Source organism: Lepisma saccharinum, chromosome 25 (assembly GCF_977018435.1).
Source record: "Lepisma saccharinum chromosome 25, izLepSacc3.1, whole genome shotgun sequence".
Lineage (NCBI taxonomy): Eukaryota > Metazoa > Arthropoda > Insecta > Zygentoma > Lepismatidae > Lepisma > Lepisma saccharinum.
The window spans coordinates 2314748-2331197 of NC_139253.1; the positions used below are offsets into that span (position 1 = coordinate 2314748).

At 37.3% G+C, this 16450-nt stretch overlaps 1 protein-coding gene across 1 annotated transcript in view; it reads right to left on the minus strand.

Moving 5' to 3' along the window:
- The window catches only part of LOC145978989 (uncharacterized), a 127556-nt gene that overhangs the window by 54806 nt on the left and 56300 nt on the right, over positions 1–16450 (minus strand). Inside the window, exons 13-24 of the mRNA XM_083112048.1 lie at positions 16236–16355; positions 15313–15432; positions 12415–12543; positions 11202–11318; positions 10302–10424; positions 7220–7252; positions 6149–6262; positions 3704–3829; positions 3067–3087; positions 2332–2448; positions 944–997; positions 124–237 (exon numbers count right to left, since the gene is read on the minus strand). Coding sequence (XP_082968174.1) covers positions 124–237; positions 944–997; positions 2332–2448; positions 3067–3087; positions 3704–3829; positions 6149–6262; positions 7220–7252; positions 10302–10424; positions 11202–11318; positions 12415–12543; positions 15313–15432; positions 16236–16355 — 1188 coding nt within the window. The remainder of the gene's footprint in view (positions 1–123; positions 238–943; positions 998–2331; positions 2449–3066; positions 3088–3703; positions 3830–6148; positions 6263–7219; positions 7253–10301; positions 10425–11201; positions 11319–12414; positions 12544–15312; positions 15433–16235; positions 16356–16450) is intronic.

Here is a 16450-nt window from a genome sequence, read left to right on the forward strand (position 1 = left end):
GTTTCAGATCATATGTTTTACCTAATAATTATAAACAGCCTCTAACATACTTCTAAAATGCTAATTAGTTCTTTTAGTGTAAACTAGTGGTAGTGGGAAAGAGATAAGAGAAAAGATACTCACGACATTTTCTTTGACAACGTTTCAGAAAATGAAAGGCACCTATATCAACACATCTCTCATACGTGCGAAATGGCACACATCTGCCGTCTCTTTCACACCGATAGCAAGTTCTTTCTGAAACGAACAGTAAAATGAAATTAACGAACAGAAAATTCAAAAATAAAGGTAAATGTTCTAAATATTATGCAATACGTTCGTTTTGGCTCTGGGCCGAGCTAGCGCGTGACTGCAGGCGGCGCAGCATGGCGCAGATGCCGACATTTTAAACCCGTGATGTCCCGCTTATTTTTACGGATATATCTTTAGCGTGCAGACCATTATATTTGTATTGCATAACGAGTACTAAACTGTCTTGTACAAAAATACAGAACAAGAACAAGCCCATACCCTGAAGAGTTAGAAAAGCCACATTAAATACCAACAATACAGTGTGACTCTAAAATAGTTACCGAAATATTGACTACTTAATACTTGCGGTTACATTTTTGTTGGTTCACTCTGTACAAAACAATAACAATGAAAACATGCTTGGTAGTTTTAACTTAATCAAATAATTACACTGAGAATTGCATTTATACTAGGCGCCTTTTCAACAGGCGGATGGGAAGTAATATGACAGCAATAGGTTCGATTGTGTTCGGTTAACATCGTTTACTTTCGTGTTCCAAGATGCCGAATGTCGCAGGTGGCGCGAAACACGCCCTCGAAGACGATTGGCAGAGAGAAATTGCTCGCAAGGTCAGCCGCCAATTGGACAGGAGGCCAGTGTAATGCATATTTAATTTAAGGCAAATATATCATCTAATGGCAACATACTTACTGGAACTATCGACATCAACGGGTTTATCCTCACCATCAGCAGGTGCTACCTTACCTGCAAGAGAAGAAGAGAAAGCAACTAGGAATAACGCGAGAGAAAGAAGAATCAAAAGAGTTTTGACACAGTTGTTTTTTAAGTCAACTTATGAGCAGATAAGGACTGATCCTACAGTGTAAAGTAGGAACAGGACCACTGTACGGTCACCAGCAATACAATGATACAGTTAATCCTGAAATATCCGCTTCAGTGCATTGCGTTGTGTGTGTTGCCTAACTTTGCGACAACAACCGAACCAGATATTGAAAACTTGCCATTAAAATTTGCTCATGACCGTAGATTTAGGCAACGCATTTAAACGCAATGTGGTGGTGTTATATTCGGTGGTTAGGAAGTAAAAACTTGACCAACACTCCGTTCGAAAACAAGTTAACACTGCATCCAGTTTCTGCTCAATTTCCGGTTACTGCACAACTGTTAGATTTCAAATTTTACGGCTATTCAAACCCCCCCCCCTCTCTCTCTCTCTCTCTCTCTCTCTCTCTCTCTCTCTCTCTCCTGCTGTCTTACTTTCTGTCTTTCGCTTTGTCCTCTATCCTTCCCTCTCTTTCTTTAACTCTTACTCTCTCTATTCCTCTATTCCTCTGTGTTTCTCTTTCATTATATCTCCCTGGCTCTCTTTCCATTTCCTTCATTCTCTCATTTTTCTTCTTCTTTTCCTTTTTTCTTTCCCTTTCCTTTTTCTCTCATTTTCTTATTTCTTTTTCATTTTCACTTTCAATTTTTCTTTCCCTTTATTTTCTCTTTCCCTTTCTTTTCTCTTTCCCTTTCTTTTCTTCCTTTTTATCTTTCCTTTTATTTTCCTTTTTCTCTTTCCCTTTTTTCTTTTCCTTTTTCTCTTTCCCTTTTTATTTCCTTTTCTTTTCTCTTTCCCTTATTCTTCTCTTTCCCTTATTCTTCTCTTTCCCATTTTTCTTTTCTTTTTTCTCTTTCTATTTTTCTTTTCCTTTTCTCCTTCCCTTCTCTTTCCCTCTTACTCTTTTCCTATTCTCTTTCCCTTTCTTTTCTCTTTCCCATTTTTCTTTTCATTTTTATCTTTCCCTTTTTATTTTCCATTTACTCTGTCCTTTTTCTTTCCCTTTCTTTTATCTTCCCCTTGTTCTCTTTCCTTTTCTCTCTTTCCCTTTTTCTCCTTTCCCTTTTTCTTTTTTTCTCTTTCACCATCCCTATTTCTCTATTTTACTCTCTCTGTTACCCTCAAATTTACAAATGACAAAAGGTACCTGTTTCGGACAACCCATGTGAAATATTTTTAAAAAATAAAAAGTGAGCCTAATGGCTGTTATGAAACTGTTTTATGATTAATGTTGGAGCAGTCCTGTAATACTTACCACAGTCCTGTAAGCACTGATAAATATATTGATATCTGTTGCTTCCCTCACACTCGCCTTCCGCTTCAATATCTATCTCACATTCATTGTCTTCACACTGCCAGCAGACGGAGGTATCTGAAATATGCACAAATGCCTTACTTTATTATAAACATAAAACTGAAGCAACTGTATGTTAAACCATGATTGTAAGTAAGAAAAAGTAGTAAATATATAATTTAAACGTTTTATGAATAAAAAATATATGTAAACATACACAGATCTATCTCTCACTCTCTCTCTCTCACATATATTCCGGTATATCCATATTTTTAATTACACGATATCTGGACTAGCAAACAAAGTATTGTGGCAAGTACACGGAATAAAGACAAATCTATTGTTTATATGTAACTACTATTCATAATAAATAGTATTGTAAATCATGTTTTTAAAATTTAGTTAATATTTTCCTTAAAAAATATTCTTATTCATTTTTATTTTGTATCAAGATTTACTGCTTTGTGTGTGCTTATCATATTTGAAAGTCTTCATTTGAATAGTAAATTATGCTTTCTTTTCGAAAGCTGAGAATGATACAATGTGTGAGACTTGAAAGTCAAAGGCAATAATAATTAAAGCAAATATAATCAGAGCATGATTATTTTGAAAATATAGACAACATTAATGTTATGTACTGAGCAAAAGTAATTAAATGTATTACATTTATTATAAATGCAAAAGTGAATATCATACCTGTCGACAGAGACGACTGTCCTGCATAGGAGAAGAGAAAACAATCAACTATTGCAGAAATCATTTACCAATATTATTAGACATTAGAATAGGAAATATTGATGTGCCAATCATTTAACTTTACCTCTACGTATCTAATCTTTTCTGACACAGAGCGTCTACATATCTAATATTTTCTGAACAATACAGCTACGAATGGCATTTTTTTCTGAAACAGCACCAGTATCCTAATCTTTTCTGAAACAATCATCATAGCCAGCGGTAGATTACAGACAACCCAGTGGGAAAGGGCAAGATTGCAGAACTCTTACTATATAGCTGTTTCAGTTCTTACGGCGGGCGCTCTAGAAGCTGGCAGGGGAAGTGGGGAGCAGGGAAGCGACCAATCCAGCGCGATAAGAAACGTAGCGGCCAGTAGAACGAGTTTCACGTAGAACTTCACGTCGTGTCTCTCGGCGCCACTGCTGCGTAATCCCCGCTCCCCACTTCCCTTGCCAGGACTAGGGCCGGCCGCCGTAAGAGTGGAAAAGAGCTATAGAAAACATTGAAAATTATAATAGTCCGTAAACAAAATATAAACAAAAGATCTGCATTATTTAGTTTCAGTTCTTAGAATCTGTTGTGTATGCTCTCTTACCGCATTCCGCTGCGCAGTATTTCATTGAGGGATAGAGATGTGGCTCCTTGCAGTCACCCGTCTCACCCTCGGCAGGCTGGCAGTCCCCTTCCACACATTCGTAGCACACCTTCTTCATCGGTGCAACTGTAAAATTGAATTCATGACGTAAAATTACTCCCTTCAACTTCTAGACACATTTGTCTTGTTCCTATGGCTTCTAGAAACAATATTGGTACAATTAATTAGCTATGTTAGAGTTACCAAATGGCTGCAGTCTCAAAATAATGTTACATCAAAAATTGAAAATATTCTAATTAAACTACCGCTTGATATTAAAGTTCAATTAATACTAATTACTATTGTTGCAGTCTAAAAATAATATTACATCAAAAATTAAATCAATCCAATTGGCTTTATTATCTGGCGAGGTTAACCAAATGCTGACCTATCACCTGACCCTATAAAAGAGCAAAATATACAAAGTACAGTACATGATCATAAATATAAAACACTACATGAATGAAATAACAAGAAACTATCTACAGGGTGGCTCAATAAGTCACTTAACACCCTCAGTACAAGGCCACTGCGGCATGGAATTTGAAATTGGCGATGACCAATCGTTATCTGGCCAAGGGCGAACCACATTGACGACACCCACACGGTCGGCGGCCATCTTGGTGTCCGCCATCTTGAATTCAACTTCAGAATTTTAAATGGGAAGGGGTCGTGTGACATATCAGAATGGGCTAGCATTTTACGAGAAATGCAATGGTGAAGGTTTTTTCGACGTATCTTTAACCAGTAAAAAGTTATGACTGAATTCTTGTACCAATTTGCTCCGTTTCGAGGTGTTAGAAAAATGCATTAAAATTTGTTTAGCGCTTCGGTAATGCATCGAGATCAAAGTGACGTCTAGGGAGAGACGTTCGCATGCCATTGAACATTATTTTAATCGGATACATCTATGAAGAGCTGTGCATTATGAATGGTTGTCGCGAACAATTTACAGTGTGACGCTTCCATTGAATTAAAAGTTCTTCACAGTGACAAAGCTAATGTTTATGTTCATAAGGAAGTTCATAAACAGAACATTCGATGATTTTTATCTGATAACCCATTTTCGACAGATCAAAGCTGAATGGTTAGTTTTGGTAATTTAATGGTGTGGCATGCTGTGTGGAACACGATTGGTTAGTCAATTTTCCATCAACGGAACCTTAAATGCTTAGGGCTACTTGGATTTGTTAAATAAACAGTTTTTTTTTTCATCCTTGCTTATGGAAGAAGGTACGTTTTACAGAGTTTTTTCAATAGGGAAGAACACCAGAACACTTATGGGAACGTTATGAACCAGTTTTTGTCCAAAGTTAGTTATCAGATAACAAGGGTCACATATTCTGTTTATGAACTTCCTTATGAACATAAACATTAGCTTTGTCACTGTGAAGGACTTTTAATTCAATGGAAGCGTCACACTGTAAATTGTTCGCGACAACCATTCATAATGCACAGCTCTTCATGGATGTATCCGATTAAAATAATGTTCAATGGCATGCGAACGTCTCTCCCTAGACGTCACTTTGATCTCGATGCATTACCGAAGCGCTAAACAAATTTTAAGGCATTTTTCTAACACCTCGAAAAGGAGCAAATTGGTACAAGAATTCAGTCATAACCTTTTACTGGTTAAAGATACGTCGAAAAAACCTTCACCATTGCATTTCTCGTGAAATTCTAGCCCATTTTGATATGTCGCACGACCCCCTTCCCATTTAAAATTCTGAAGTTGAATTCAAGATGGCCGCCGACCGTGTGGGTGGCGTCAATGTGGTTCCCCCTTGGCCAGATAACGATTGGTCATCGCCAATTTTAAGTTCCATGCCGCAGTGGCCTTGTACTGAGGGTGTTACGTGACATATTGAGCCACCCTGTATAATAAGCTACTACACAACCAAACAACAAAAAGTCTGATTATATATATTTTTACACACATATAAATGCCACAAATAATAATACATATTAGTTTCAATGCAGTTAATGGTAATCTAGTTTATGATTGTTTCACATTCCGTTATTTAACGTCGTCTTCTACTTTTATTGTTATCACGACGATTAGGTTGGATAATGAACTCGTGAAATGGCAATTGGACAACCAGAATATCGGTTATGGGTTTCACATAAAATTTACCCTCTTAAATCTTTCCTAGGCAAGTCCATGGCCACTTATTAAAAATAAAATTAAATGTTATCCAAAGTAGAACAATATAATATTACTAACACTTCTTGAATCTAGTGTTTTCCTCCAAAATCGAACAAAAGCTCAAGATTCGAACATGGAACTCATAGATGCATGCATGTAAGCTACGCAGTCCAATCCCCAGCACAAGATATCTCTTAATAAGAATAATTGTCAATACTTCATAATGAGAGAAAAGAGAATGAATTAAAATAGATACTTGCTGCATTTCTTTTCGCACGTCTCCTTCAAGATAAACAAATCCTCATCTTCGCAGCCAACGGGGGCCTCTACGTCTGGCATGCATGTGCCCGACACACATCGGTGGCAACGTATGTCTGAAAGACAAAGAATGACAGATGAGAATGTAGGATTACCAACCGTTTGGAACAGAGATTATTCTATGGGAAGCCAATACCACTGAGCAAGCCCAGGCACCTGGCGAGTCGTAGGTGAGAATGAGATAACTGAGATTCTTGTACATCCTCTCATCCTAAATTGGTAAACTTATAAATAGATTCAATCTTTAATTTATCAAATTATGAGTCGAGATAACTGAACATAGGCCAAAACTAGTTTTTTACGAAAAGTACTCCTGGCCTCCGCGAAGTCGTAGTGGTAACGTCACCACCTTGTAATCAAGGGATCCCTTGTTCAATACCCGGTGGACGCACACATTACTTCGGATCACACTTGAAATTGTAGATTACGTCAGGACACAAGAGTTCGAATTTTTTCTTCATCGTCGCGATTAGCCAAAAGTGGCAACACTAAATAACAGAACAAATTTAAAAACTGCAGGCCGAGTCTCGATTAACCCATTTGTGCATAAAGTGGACTCAAACACAAAAGGCACTAGTCAGCAAATCATAAAACTTCGACACTTTTTACGAAAAGCATTTTGATGTTTTGAGACCGACTACGAATATTAACAATTACATTTTACTGAATTCTACACTTCACAGTTATATTAGAGTGAACATTACTCACTCATCTCTTACGAGATTTTTTTTCCCCAGGCTCCATGGCAGAGTGGTCGGCGTAACGCGCTACGAATCCAGAGATCTCAGGTTCGAACCACACTTCAGGCATAGATGCATCTTTATTTGCCCCATCGTCCATATCATCAAGTCATCATTCATCCTCGTCGTCGCGATTAAATAAGTAAGTCGAAAATAAACTTAAATTTAGCGAAATCGAAGGAAAGTAATAATTATGAAATTATTACTAATAAACGCTTTATATATTTTATGTGCATAATTTTTAATTTAGCGTTTTTGTTCTAGAAATCATACCTGATGAGAACGTTGGAGGTCCCGTTGTTATATCTGAAACATAAGTTTTAAAAATAATTGTAAAGATTGAATTATTACAGAAACTTTAAAACATATTGACTTCAGTAGATTTCTCATCCAAGTATTTTGCGATCTATATTGTGATTCTAGTTAACTTTTCACACCGAAAGTACCCCTGAGGGGATTGGTGCATGTACATTACAAAATACAATAAGTTGACGTTGTACGTAATTATATATATATATATATATATATATATATATATATAAGACACATATATATATATATAGAAAGACACACATGCAGTATGTACATCACTTGGGCACTGTTTTTTATAATCTTATAACAATTGCACAATACAATGTAAAATCAACATAACAAATTATACCTAATTATGTTCAAGTTCTTATTAAATAGTAAACTAGTGTTGTAAAAGTGCATTATTATACAGCGTATACAATCTATTTTCATTATAAAGTTATTTAATTCCTGAAATTCTTTAACTGAATATAATGTATATTCCAACAGCAATTTTTTCACCTTACTTTTAAAGACCGTTGTTCTCTCAAATTTTTTATAACTATTTGGTAACGTATTGTATAACTGAATGCCTATGTAAAATGGTCCTTTTTGGTATACAGTTAGCCGAACTTTGCGAATATGAAAATTATTTTTTGTCTGGTATTGTAATTGTGAGTGTCTATGTTCTTTGGAAAGATACGAGGCGTATTCGGAAAGTAAGTACCGAAAGGGTGTAAAAAGTAAAGTAAAGTAGTTTCGTACCTTTTTTATTTGCATTGCATTTTACAGACCTTAAACTACTTTTCTACGTAGTTTCCGCCATTGTTCAAGCATTTGTCGTAGCGTGGCACTAGTTTTTGTATCCTATCATCATAGAATGTTCCCACCTGTGACGAAAGCCATCCATGCACTGCTGCTTCGACGTCGTCATCCTCGTCGAAACGCTGACCAGCAAGAAACTTCTTCTTCAGATGAAGAAAGAGATGGTAGTCACTTTGTGCCAAGTCAGAGCTGTTTGTGGATGAACAAATTGTTCCCAGCCGAATGACGTGATGAAATTTTGAGTTTTTTTGGGCCGTATGCGGATGAGCATTATCGTGAAGCAGCACAATGCCTTCGCTAATCATTCCGCGTCTTTTGTTTTGAATTGCACGACGCAGCCGGATTAATGTGTCACAGCAGGCATCTTTGTTGGTGGTCTGTCCTCTAGGCAAGAATTCAACCATTCTTGCATTGAGAAAACAAATCACACACCGGACATCACAGTCGGCGGGCCGATTGATTCTCTTGAACATTTCAAACCTTCAGAAAACGATGAAGAAAAAGCGTGACCTGCTCCCACGTGTGCCTGTGGCTAACTAACGGATGAAGGACGTCAGCGAGAACTCACACGGTCGCGACTGCATCGCTACAGCGGCATTAGTTGCAAACGGTACTTACTTTACGAATACGCCTCGTACATTTCGTTTCGTGTACAAAAGTGAGTGTTTCAAGTATGTATAAACTTGGAAATGTTAATGTGCTAAATTAAAAAAAATAGTATATAACATGAAAGAGGTGAGAAGTATTGCATTTTTTTTCAGATGTAGCAAATGCAAGACAAGCTCAAGCAAAAATCAGAAAAAGTGTACAGGAGTAAATGGTGTCGTGTGCGTCGTCAAATTATTGTCGCCCAACTAAATTTTAAAAAAGCACGTTTAGTAGAAGAAATCCTTGCTCGATCACAACAATTCAACAGTATGTTATTACCTCAAAACAGGTACCAAAAACAATGTTTTATGAAGATCTGATATAAAAATTACCAGTTAAATAGTAATAATATTCACAAGGGAATTTTGAAAATAAGATGCAGGAAGGTGCATCAACTGATGCTTTAAAGTGCATCTCGACAGAAAGGAATATTCACTTGCATCATATGATGCATAATATAATAGAATGGAATAGAATCGCCTTTATTGAGCAGGAGTGTTTCGATCTCACGGGCCGCTCATACAACAAAGCTTTGTCAAATACATATTATAATTGATACTTTTACGTAACACTTTTTTAAAATCAGTTTTACAGTAAAGAAGTTAAAATATTGAAAAATAATAAATATATAATTACAAATATAAACTGTAAATGTACTGATTACACACAGTAAAACCACAATTAGTATAATATAATATTATTACAGACTTAAAAATAAAACTAAACCCAATATCTCATTCCATGTATCTTACAGTAAAGACAAAGAAAGTCGGGCACTATTGTTTGGACAGATTTTTTTGGTTGTCTGATTGGTGGGACGTTTTTGATATGTTGGAGGCGTGTATCTGCAACAGAGCAAAATGGTATTCGGGCTGTAAGCATTTGGTAAACAAATAAACATTAAAATGTTAACGTTTATTGTTTTACTGGGTGTTCCTACGTTTAAAATATTTACGATTAGTTACAAGAATAAAAATGTGAAACACATCTATGCTAAGAAATAAGTATAAAATACTTAATTTTCACATATTTTTCCAGATTTATTTAAGAAAAAGTAAAGAACAAAATTAAGTTTGTAAACAAACTGTGAAACACAATTTTGGAGCTTTTTAAAATCGGAGTTTCTAGTGAGAAGGGTGTGCCTGACACAGTTTCTTGATGTCTGGTTGTGAAACTTGAAACTTTCAAGCGGAAATTCGGCTCAAAATTTAGTCTATTATAGATTTCTAACGAGTACTTTTTTTTCTCTCAAAAATATATGAAACAAATATAAGAGTGTCAGTGACATAATCGGCCTTATTTTTCTGTTGAGTGTGAAAGCTACGAAGTCTGAAACATTCATGTCTTCTCTACACACCTGCAGCAAAAATGTTCTGGTGTGGGTATTCTGGATCGCGTACCCTCTTCAAGTCTTTATGTACCTATGTGGGTACGCGTAACACAGTTTGAGAACCATTGAAGAAAGAATTCAAATTGGACAAGTTCGCCAAAATACTAAGGCGAAAGGACAAACAAACAAAAATAAGAAAGAAACAGAAGAAGGATGAATGTTCTTAAGAATAGTTGTAACAATAATCTGATGAACACTTACGACAACTTTTCGTGCATTCCTCTTTCGTGGAGAAGGTGTGTTTTCCTTCGCAGCTTTCTTGTTCAGCCATGAGCATCATGCATTCGCCATTTTGACAGCTCCAGCACCGCATGAAATCAGGCTCTGCAATAGGCATAAAAATTGTTTCATTTCATTTCCACACATGTCTCTCAATATCTTAAACAAACACATTACCAATATTATTCACATAGTAGTTTCAATATTCAAGAAAGAGGTTGATAAATAATTACTAACAAATAGGATTAATTCTGTATACAATGATAATTAATAGCAGATGCCATATTTAAAATTACAACGATTTCGTTCAAGAGTTTTTAAAAAACTTGGTGATATGTTCATATCTTCGTGTCGGAAGTATAAATAATGTTACCATGGACGCTTTTTCTATCTTTCATTAGCTAAATTACACATTTTTCTTCGAGTAGTGCGAATGAAAGTCAACCAATGCTGAATTTTTGTACCAAATATTAGGAATGTTTTCCAATACAATAAAGCTTCCAAAAATCTAAGTTTAGCTGTCGACACCATATTCACAAATGGCGTTTAATTTTGATGTTTTAGATAATATTTCATTAACCGTTGGATATAGGGTAAACGTTGCAAACAAGAAATGTTCTCCTCGAATAACTGCATTTTTTGTTCCTATTTCTTCTGTAATCACTGGTTCTCGAGATAATCTTGGCCAAAGTTTACAAAGGCTTGACGATGATAGACTCAAACTTTTGCTAGGGTATAAGATCACCTTAAGCAACTTGTGAAAAATGACTTGTGTGTGATTTCGCGTCACAAAACCCCTACTGCCACGGGTTCGTCTGCATCCAATTTCGAAACAATAGATTGCAAGAATCAAGAAAACTGAATTGAGGCGACTGCACGTACCGCATTGGGCCCTACATTCCTTGCGCTTCCTGAAGTGGCCCTCTCCCACACAATTCTCTTCTCTGGTCAGAAATAATTGACACATTGTGTTTGCACACGTCCAGCATTTAAATTTTCCTGAAACCAAAATAAATAATATAAATTTCTGTTTCACTTTTTCTTTCTTTATCTCCCCTACTGTCAGTACTGTAGTCTCAAAATTACCATGTTTCAATTAAGTTTGATTTTTGTTTACATTAAATATATAGATGAAATCATTTAACTTCGGCAAAAATATCCATTGATGGTAAAATACCGATGATGATATAATTGTCACAAAAGAGGCATGTTCAAATATAAGAAGGTATTTTTAAAATTTTAAATAAATGCGTATTTTAATGATTGCATTTAAACATAAAGGCTACAGTCTTATTTTATAGGCATGATATAGTATTTTATTTTGTTGTTCATATTACTTTTATAATTGTCCGTTTGTATAGTGTTAATAGGTTTAATAATACTGATAAGAACATTAAAATGAATCACTTGGAAAATAGTACTTTGAATACCGGATTACTTGCATTGAGTAATTATTGATTTGGTTTATTTTACTTCGCTTTTCTGCAAGTTTTGGCAAATTTCAAAGATGAGATTGAGTGATGATATGATGAAACTACACTCACGGAGAATACACATACCCAAGCCAGGATTCGAACGCAGCGTGCTGCGATAATAATTACACCATGGAGGTCGGCTATCCCATGTGACAGTCAGATGCCATACAGGAACGAGCACTGAGGATTCCAAAAACTATCTTTTGGAACCTCTGTCATAATATGATAATAATACGTGGCGCAACAGCCCTTGAGGGCCAGGGCGTACCTACGGACTGCTGGTCTCACATCCACATGTCTCAGTAGAGGTGGAAGACCGTCCAATCAGTTATGGGGTGACGGGTGGTCAGCACAACGAACCCCCAGTCGTTGTTGTAGGTTTACTTGACTGGGTTACGCTACTCATTCGTAGCTCCCCAATTTCCTCATGATGCTGGGTGGCCACCGGCCCCATACAAAGGCCGAAATCTCAGGAGAAATGTTGTTACTCTTCCCCAGGAGACTCGAACCAGTGGGCGTCCCGTAGCCCGAGGCCAACCTCTGTCACCCTCCCCTTGTACCTGTTAATTCGCATCCTGTGAATCAGTGACTGGAGCTGCAGTGTATTCTAGGGTACTTACCACACTTCGAGGAGCAAGAATCCATCGACGGATACATCTGCGGTTCGGAACAGTCACCTCCCTCGCTTGGGGCACCGGTGCATTTTCCCTCCTCGCATGCATAACATTCAGGAAGTTCTTCCAAAGCACCTGTTGACAAATTGTAAAATAAAAAAATCAATTATCCATTTATGAGATCAGTTGTTCTGTAGTGAAAAACACTGACAAGTCAATTATTGGTTTCACTTCAGTATATGCTCTTGAATGGAACTAATTGTTGTTATTAAGTCCACTTTATGCACAGGTAGGCTAATTGGGACTGGGCCGCCAGTTTGAAGTGGGATCCTAACCACTATCTGCTCCCCTGGGTATCGAACCCATGGCCCCTTGATTACAAGGCGACGATGTTGAACAGAAGAAGTACGCATTACTTCGTCTATTATACTAAACAAGTGTTTGCAAAGTAAATTTGTAAAAGTTAGAAATTTACAACTCAGTCACAGTTAGTAATTTCGAAAAAAATAGTCAGTTTATTACTTTCAGAGTTGTATTTGAAGGGATTCTGAAAATAGGATTCTAAAAATGTCCTAAAAATGGACGGACATAGTTCATAAGATAAGGATAAAGGATGATGAGATGAAATTGGTGAAAGGGCAATCACAAGCACATAAAGACAGGACGCAATACAAGTCCCCAGAGGATTTTACTGGCTGAGAGACCAAAGGCCAGAGCCTTGTTAGTCTCCAACATGCAGTTCCAGGTGTATTGCATTGAAGAGATGTTGACATTTTGGTGTGTTTAGAAAGGGTCACCTCTTATACCCCGAATTTCTATTCTATTAACAAGATATCATAAATAGAGCCCGGAAGTTCAGGCATTTATTTTCGTTAAAATAGGCAGGCAAAAAGGCATTTATAATGTGGAAAATAGACACTAAAAATGAAAAAAAGGCAAAATAAACCGAAAAAAAAGGCACATTTGGAAGTCACTTACTTTTATCTATAATTTCTGGCAAAATGTTAAAATCTACATTGGGAAGAGCATTTCAATTTTTACCAAATTCACGCACGTAACCATGTAACTTACCACTTAATAGCACACTAAATTTCGGCATGATGACAACTACACGATCCTTTCCCTCCAAAGTGCAGAACTAAACTAAATATAGAGAGAGAACTTGATTTTGGAATCCATGCAAAGGCCCTTGGTCATTAGTGCTGTTTCTTGTCAATAACCTTCTGACCGCGGTGGCTCAGTCGGTAACGCATCTGACAACCATGCTAAAGGTCCTTGGTTCGATCCCCGGCCGGTTCAAATCCGGGAACTTTTCTAACTTTGGAAGCGGCCCCGGCGCCCACCCAGCGTCGAATAACATGGGTACCTGGGGGAAACCCTGGGGGGTAAAGGCGGTCAGGGGCGTGGTGCTGATCACATCACGACCGGATCAAGAAAGTGTGGGGCGTTACCCCCACACCCCCTATACGCCTTCATGGCGTGGTGCTATGCACAGGGGAGCACTTTACCTTTTTTTAACCTTCTGACACGGACGCTGGACGTGATGACGTAATTGTACAGATGTTCTGCAACAGGTTTTCAGCAGTCAATCATGCACAAGGAAATGTTAACCGAAAGGCAATATCCTGACTCAGCATGAAATACTTTTTTCTCACACTTTTCTCCTTCAGCAATGTTGAAACATGCGTGAGTTCAATATTACTTAAATAAGGCAAAAATTATTGTCATAATAAACGCAAGAAAAATAAATGCTAAATAAAAACGTTTTTTGTGAGAATAATAATTTATATACACACTTTTTTTAAAAAAAATGGTCTAATTTCATTGAAAAGGGCAAAAAAAGGCATTATAATTAAAAATAGGCAGTGGGGTCCCAAATAGGCGAAATAGGCAAAATGAAAAGGCTTCGAAAACATTCGAAACAACATAAAAAACGTATATCCGGAAAAATTCTATCAATATATGCAGTAGGTAAAAAGAGGCATTTTGCCAAACTTCCGGGCTCTAATCATAAATAATGGAGAAGTTTTGAAAGTTTCTGTTTCTGTTATAAGTCTAGATTGCATGTCAATAATTGCTATGGCCTTGCAATTACATTTCCTGATACTGAAGCGTACTTGTACGAGGGATGATCGATAAGAAAGGTTACATAGCCTATTACGGCGTATGTGTTAGACATAGCTGGAAGATCAACACACCTGATGATGTAGGGCTACTCAACTCTAGTCCTCGATGTAATCACCTTTTATGTTCAAGCACTTGTCACGGTTTTCCATACCGGTTGCACAGAAATCCGAGTCAAGTTCTCGTAGCCACCGTGAGGCAGCTCTTTTGACATCATCACATGTCAGATAATGGTGGCCAGCCAACCAAATGGTAGTCTCAGCTCAGCTGATATTGAGCGTAATATTCTTCTTCTGTCCTCACGAATACACTCATCCACAAGAGCACAGTTCACGTCAGTGGCTGAGGTACTGGGTCTACCGCTGTGTCCAGGGTTGTCATTAACAATACTGGTCCGTCCTTATGTGAAGGCACGACACCACTTCGCTACATGTTGCCTTGAAATTGCCCCCTCCGCATACACCTCCACAATCTGCCTATGAATGTCAGCAGGTGTAGTGTTTTTGGCCTACAGGAACCGCACCACTGCCCTCACTTCTACTCTTGACCAATTTTCTAGACGAGTCACCATTTTACATGTCCACTTCTCGGGTATACATGGTCAGAATCCGAAGTCTTTAAACCCGCAACAAGACAAACATGTTATTAATTTACACATAAATTTTCGTTACGTTACAGTGAATAAAACAAAAGTTATATGCTTTGTAACCTTTTTTTCAGATCATCCCTCGTAGAAGTTATTTCTATTTTTGTACACGGAGGTAAAAAAAATCAACTTACCGCATGTTGATTGGCATTCATCTTCGCTGAAAAACATGTCTTTTCTCACACATCCTTCGGACTCTGAATCGACAAGCTCACAAAATTCTCCATTGCAATGCCAGCAAGCTCTCACAATACCTGGATAACAAATAAACACATGCGCTTCAACTTGGCAATTAGAAATTATATAAAAATATTTTTAAGCTAGCATGACTACCTTCTAATTTCAATTTGTCAAAATAAAAGTTGTTTAATGGATCCAAAATTAAAAATACAGAAGAATGATTTTTTTCTTTGTGTGTAACGCACTATATATATATATATATATATATATATTTGCATGCAAAGTATTTTCATTCCGTCGCTCAGAATAGGGTGAACACCCTTCGCGAGCAAAGAAATGCACTTGTGTCGATTACGCCTCAGTGGGCGAGCTTGTACACCCAACGGCGAAAGAAACAGTAGGCGAATTGTCCACCACCATTTTCATACTGTCTGAATTACACAGTGTGATGACAATGAATTGAAATAAAGACGTCAATAAGCAGAGAACAATGGCTGCTTCGAACCAACATAGTTTCATTCCTTAAAACAACACAGGATGTATAATAAAAAAGTAGTGAAAATAGCGGTGGACAATTTGCCTACCATTATCTTTGCCGTTGACTGTACTTGCTTGCGTGTATTTCTCTCAATGAAATTACCTTTGTATCTCTCGGTGCCACTCCAGTGTGCGCCCAGTTTAACTGTGGGGGAAAGGAAGTGTCCACATTGCATCGGGATATTCCAATCTTGACGCACCCCCCCCCCCCCCAATACTGCGCTCTCCGATCCTTGCTTGAATTAAGAATTCTCCTTTATGAAGTTGTGATTATTAATACCTATGGTTTATACCAATGAGCTATAAACGCCACGTGAACATGTAACGTAGGCTTACTTACCACAATTCTTGTGGCACATGCTCTTCTTGTAATACATGTCATCTTCATCGCAGCAGAGGTTAACGGACTTCACTTTCCTGCACTGCTCCTCTTTGCACTGGAAGCACCACTTGGACACTCCTGGAAGAGGAATTTCAAAAGATGAATCAAAGAAAACAGCTTGTAACATTGTCGGTACCATAATTTCAAAGTTATATTAGCACAGGCAACCTTAA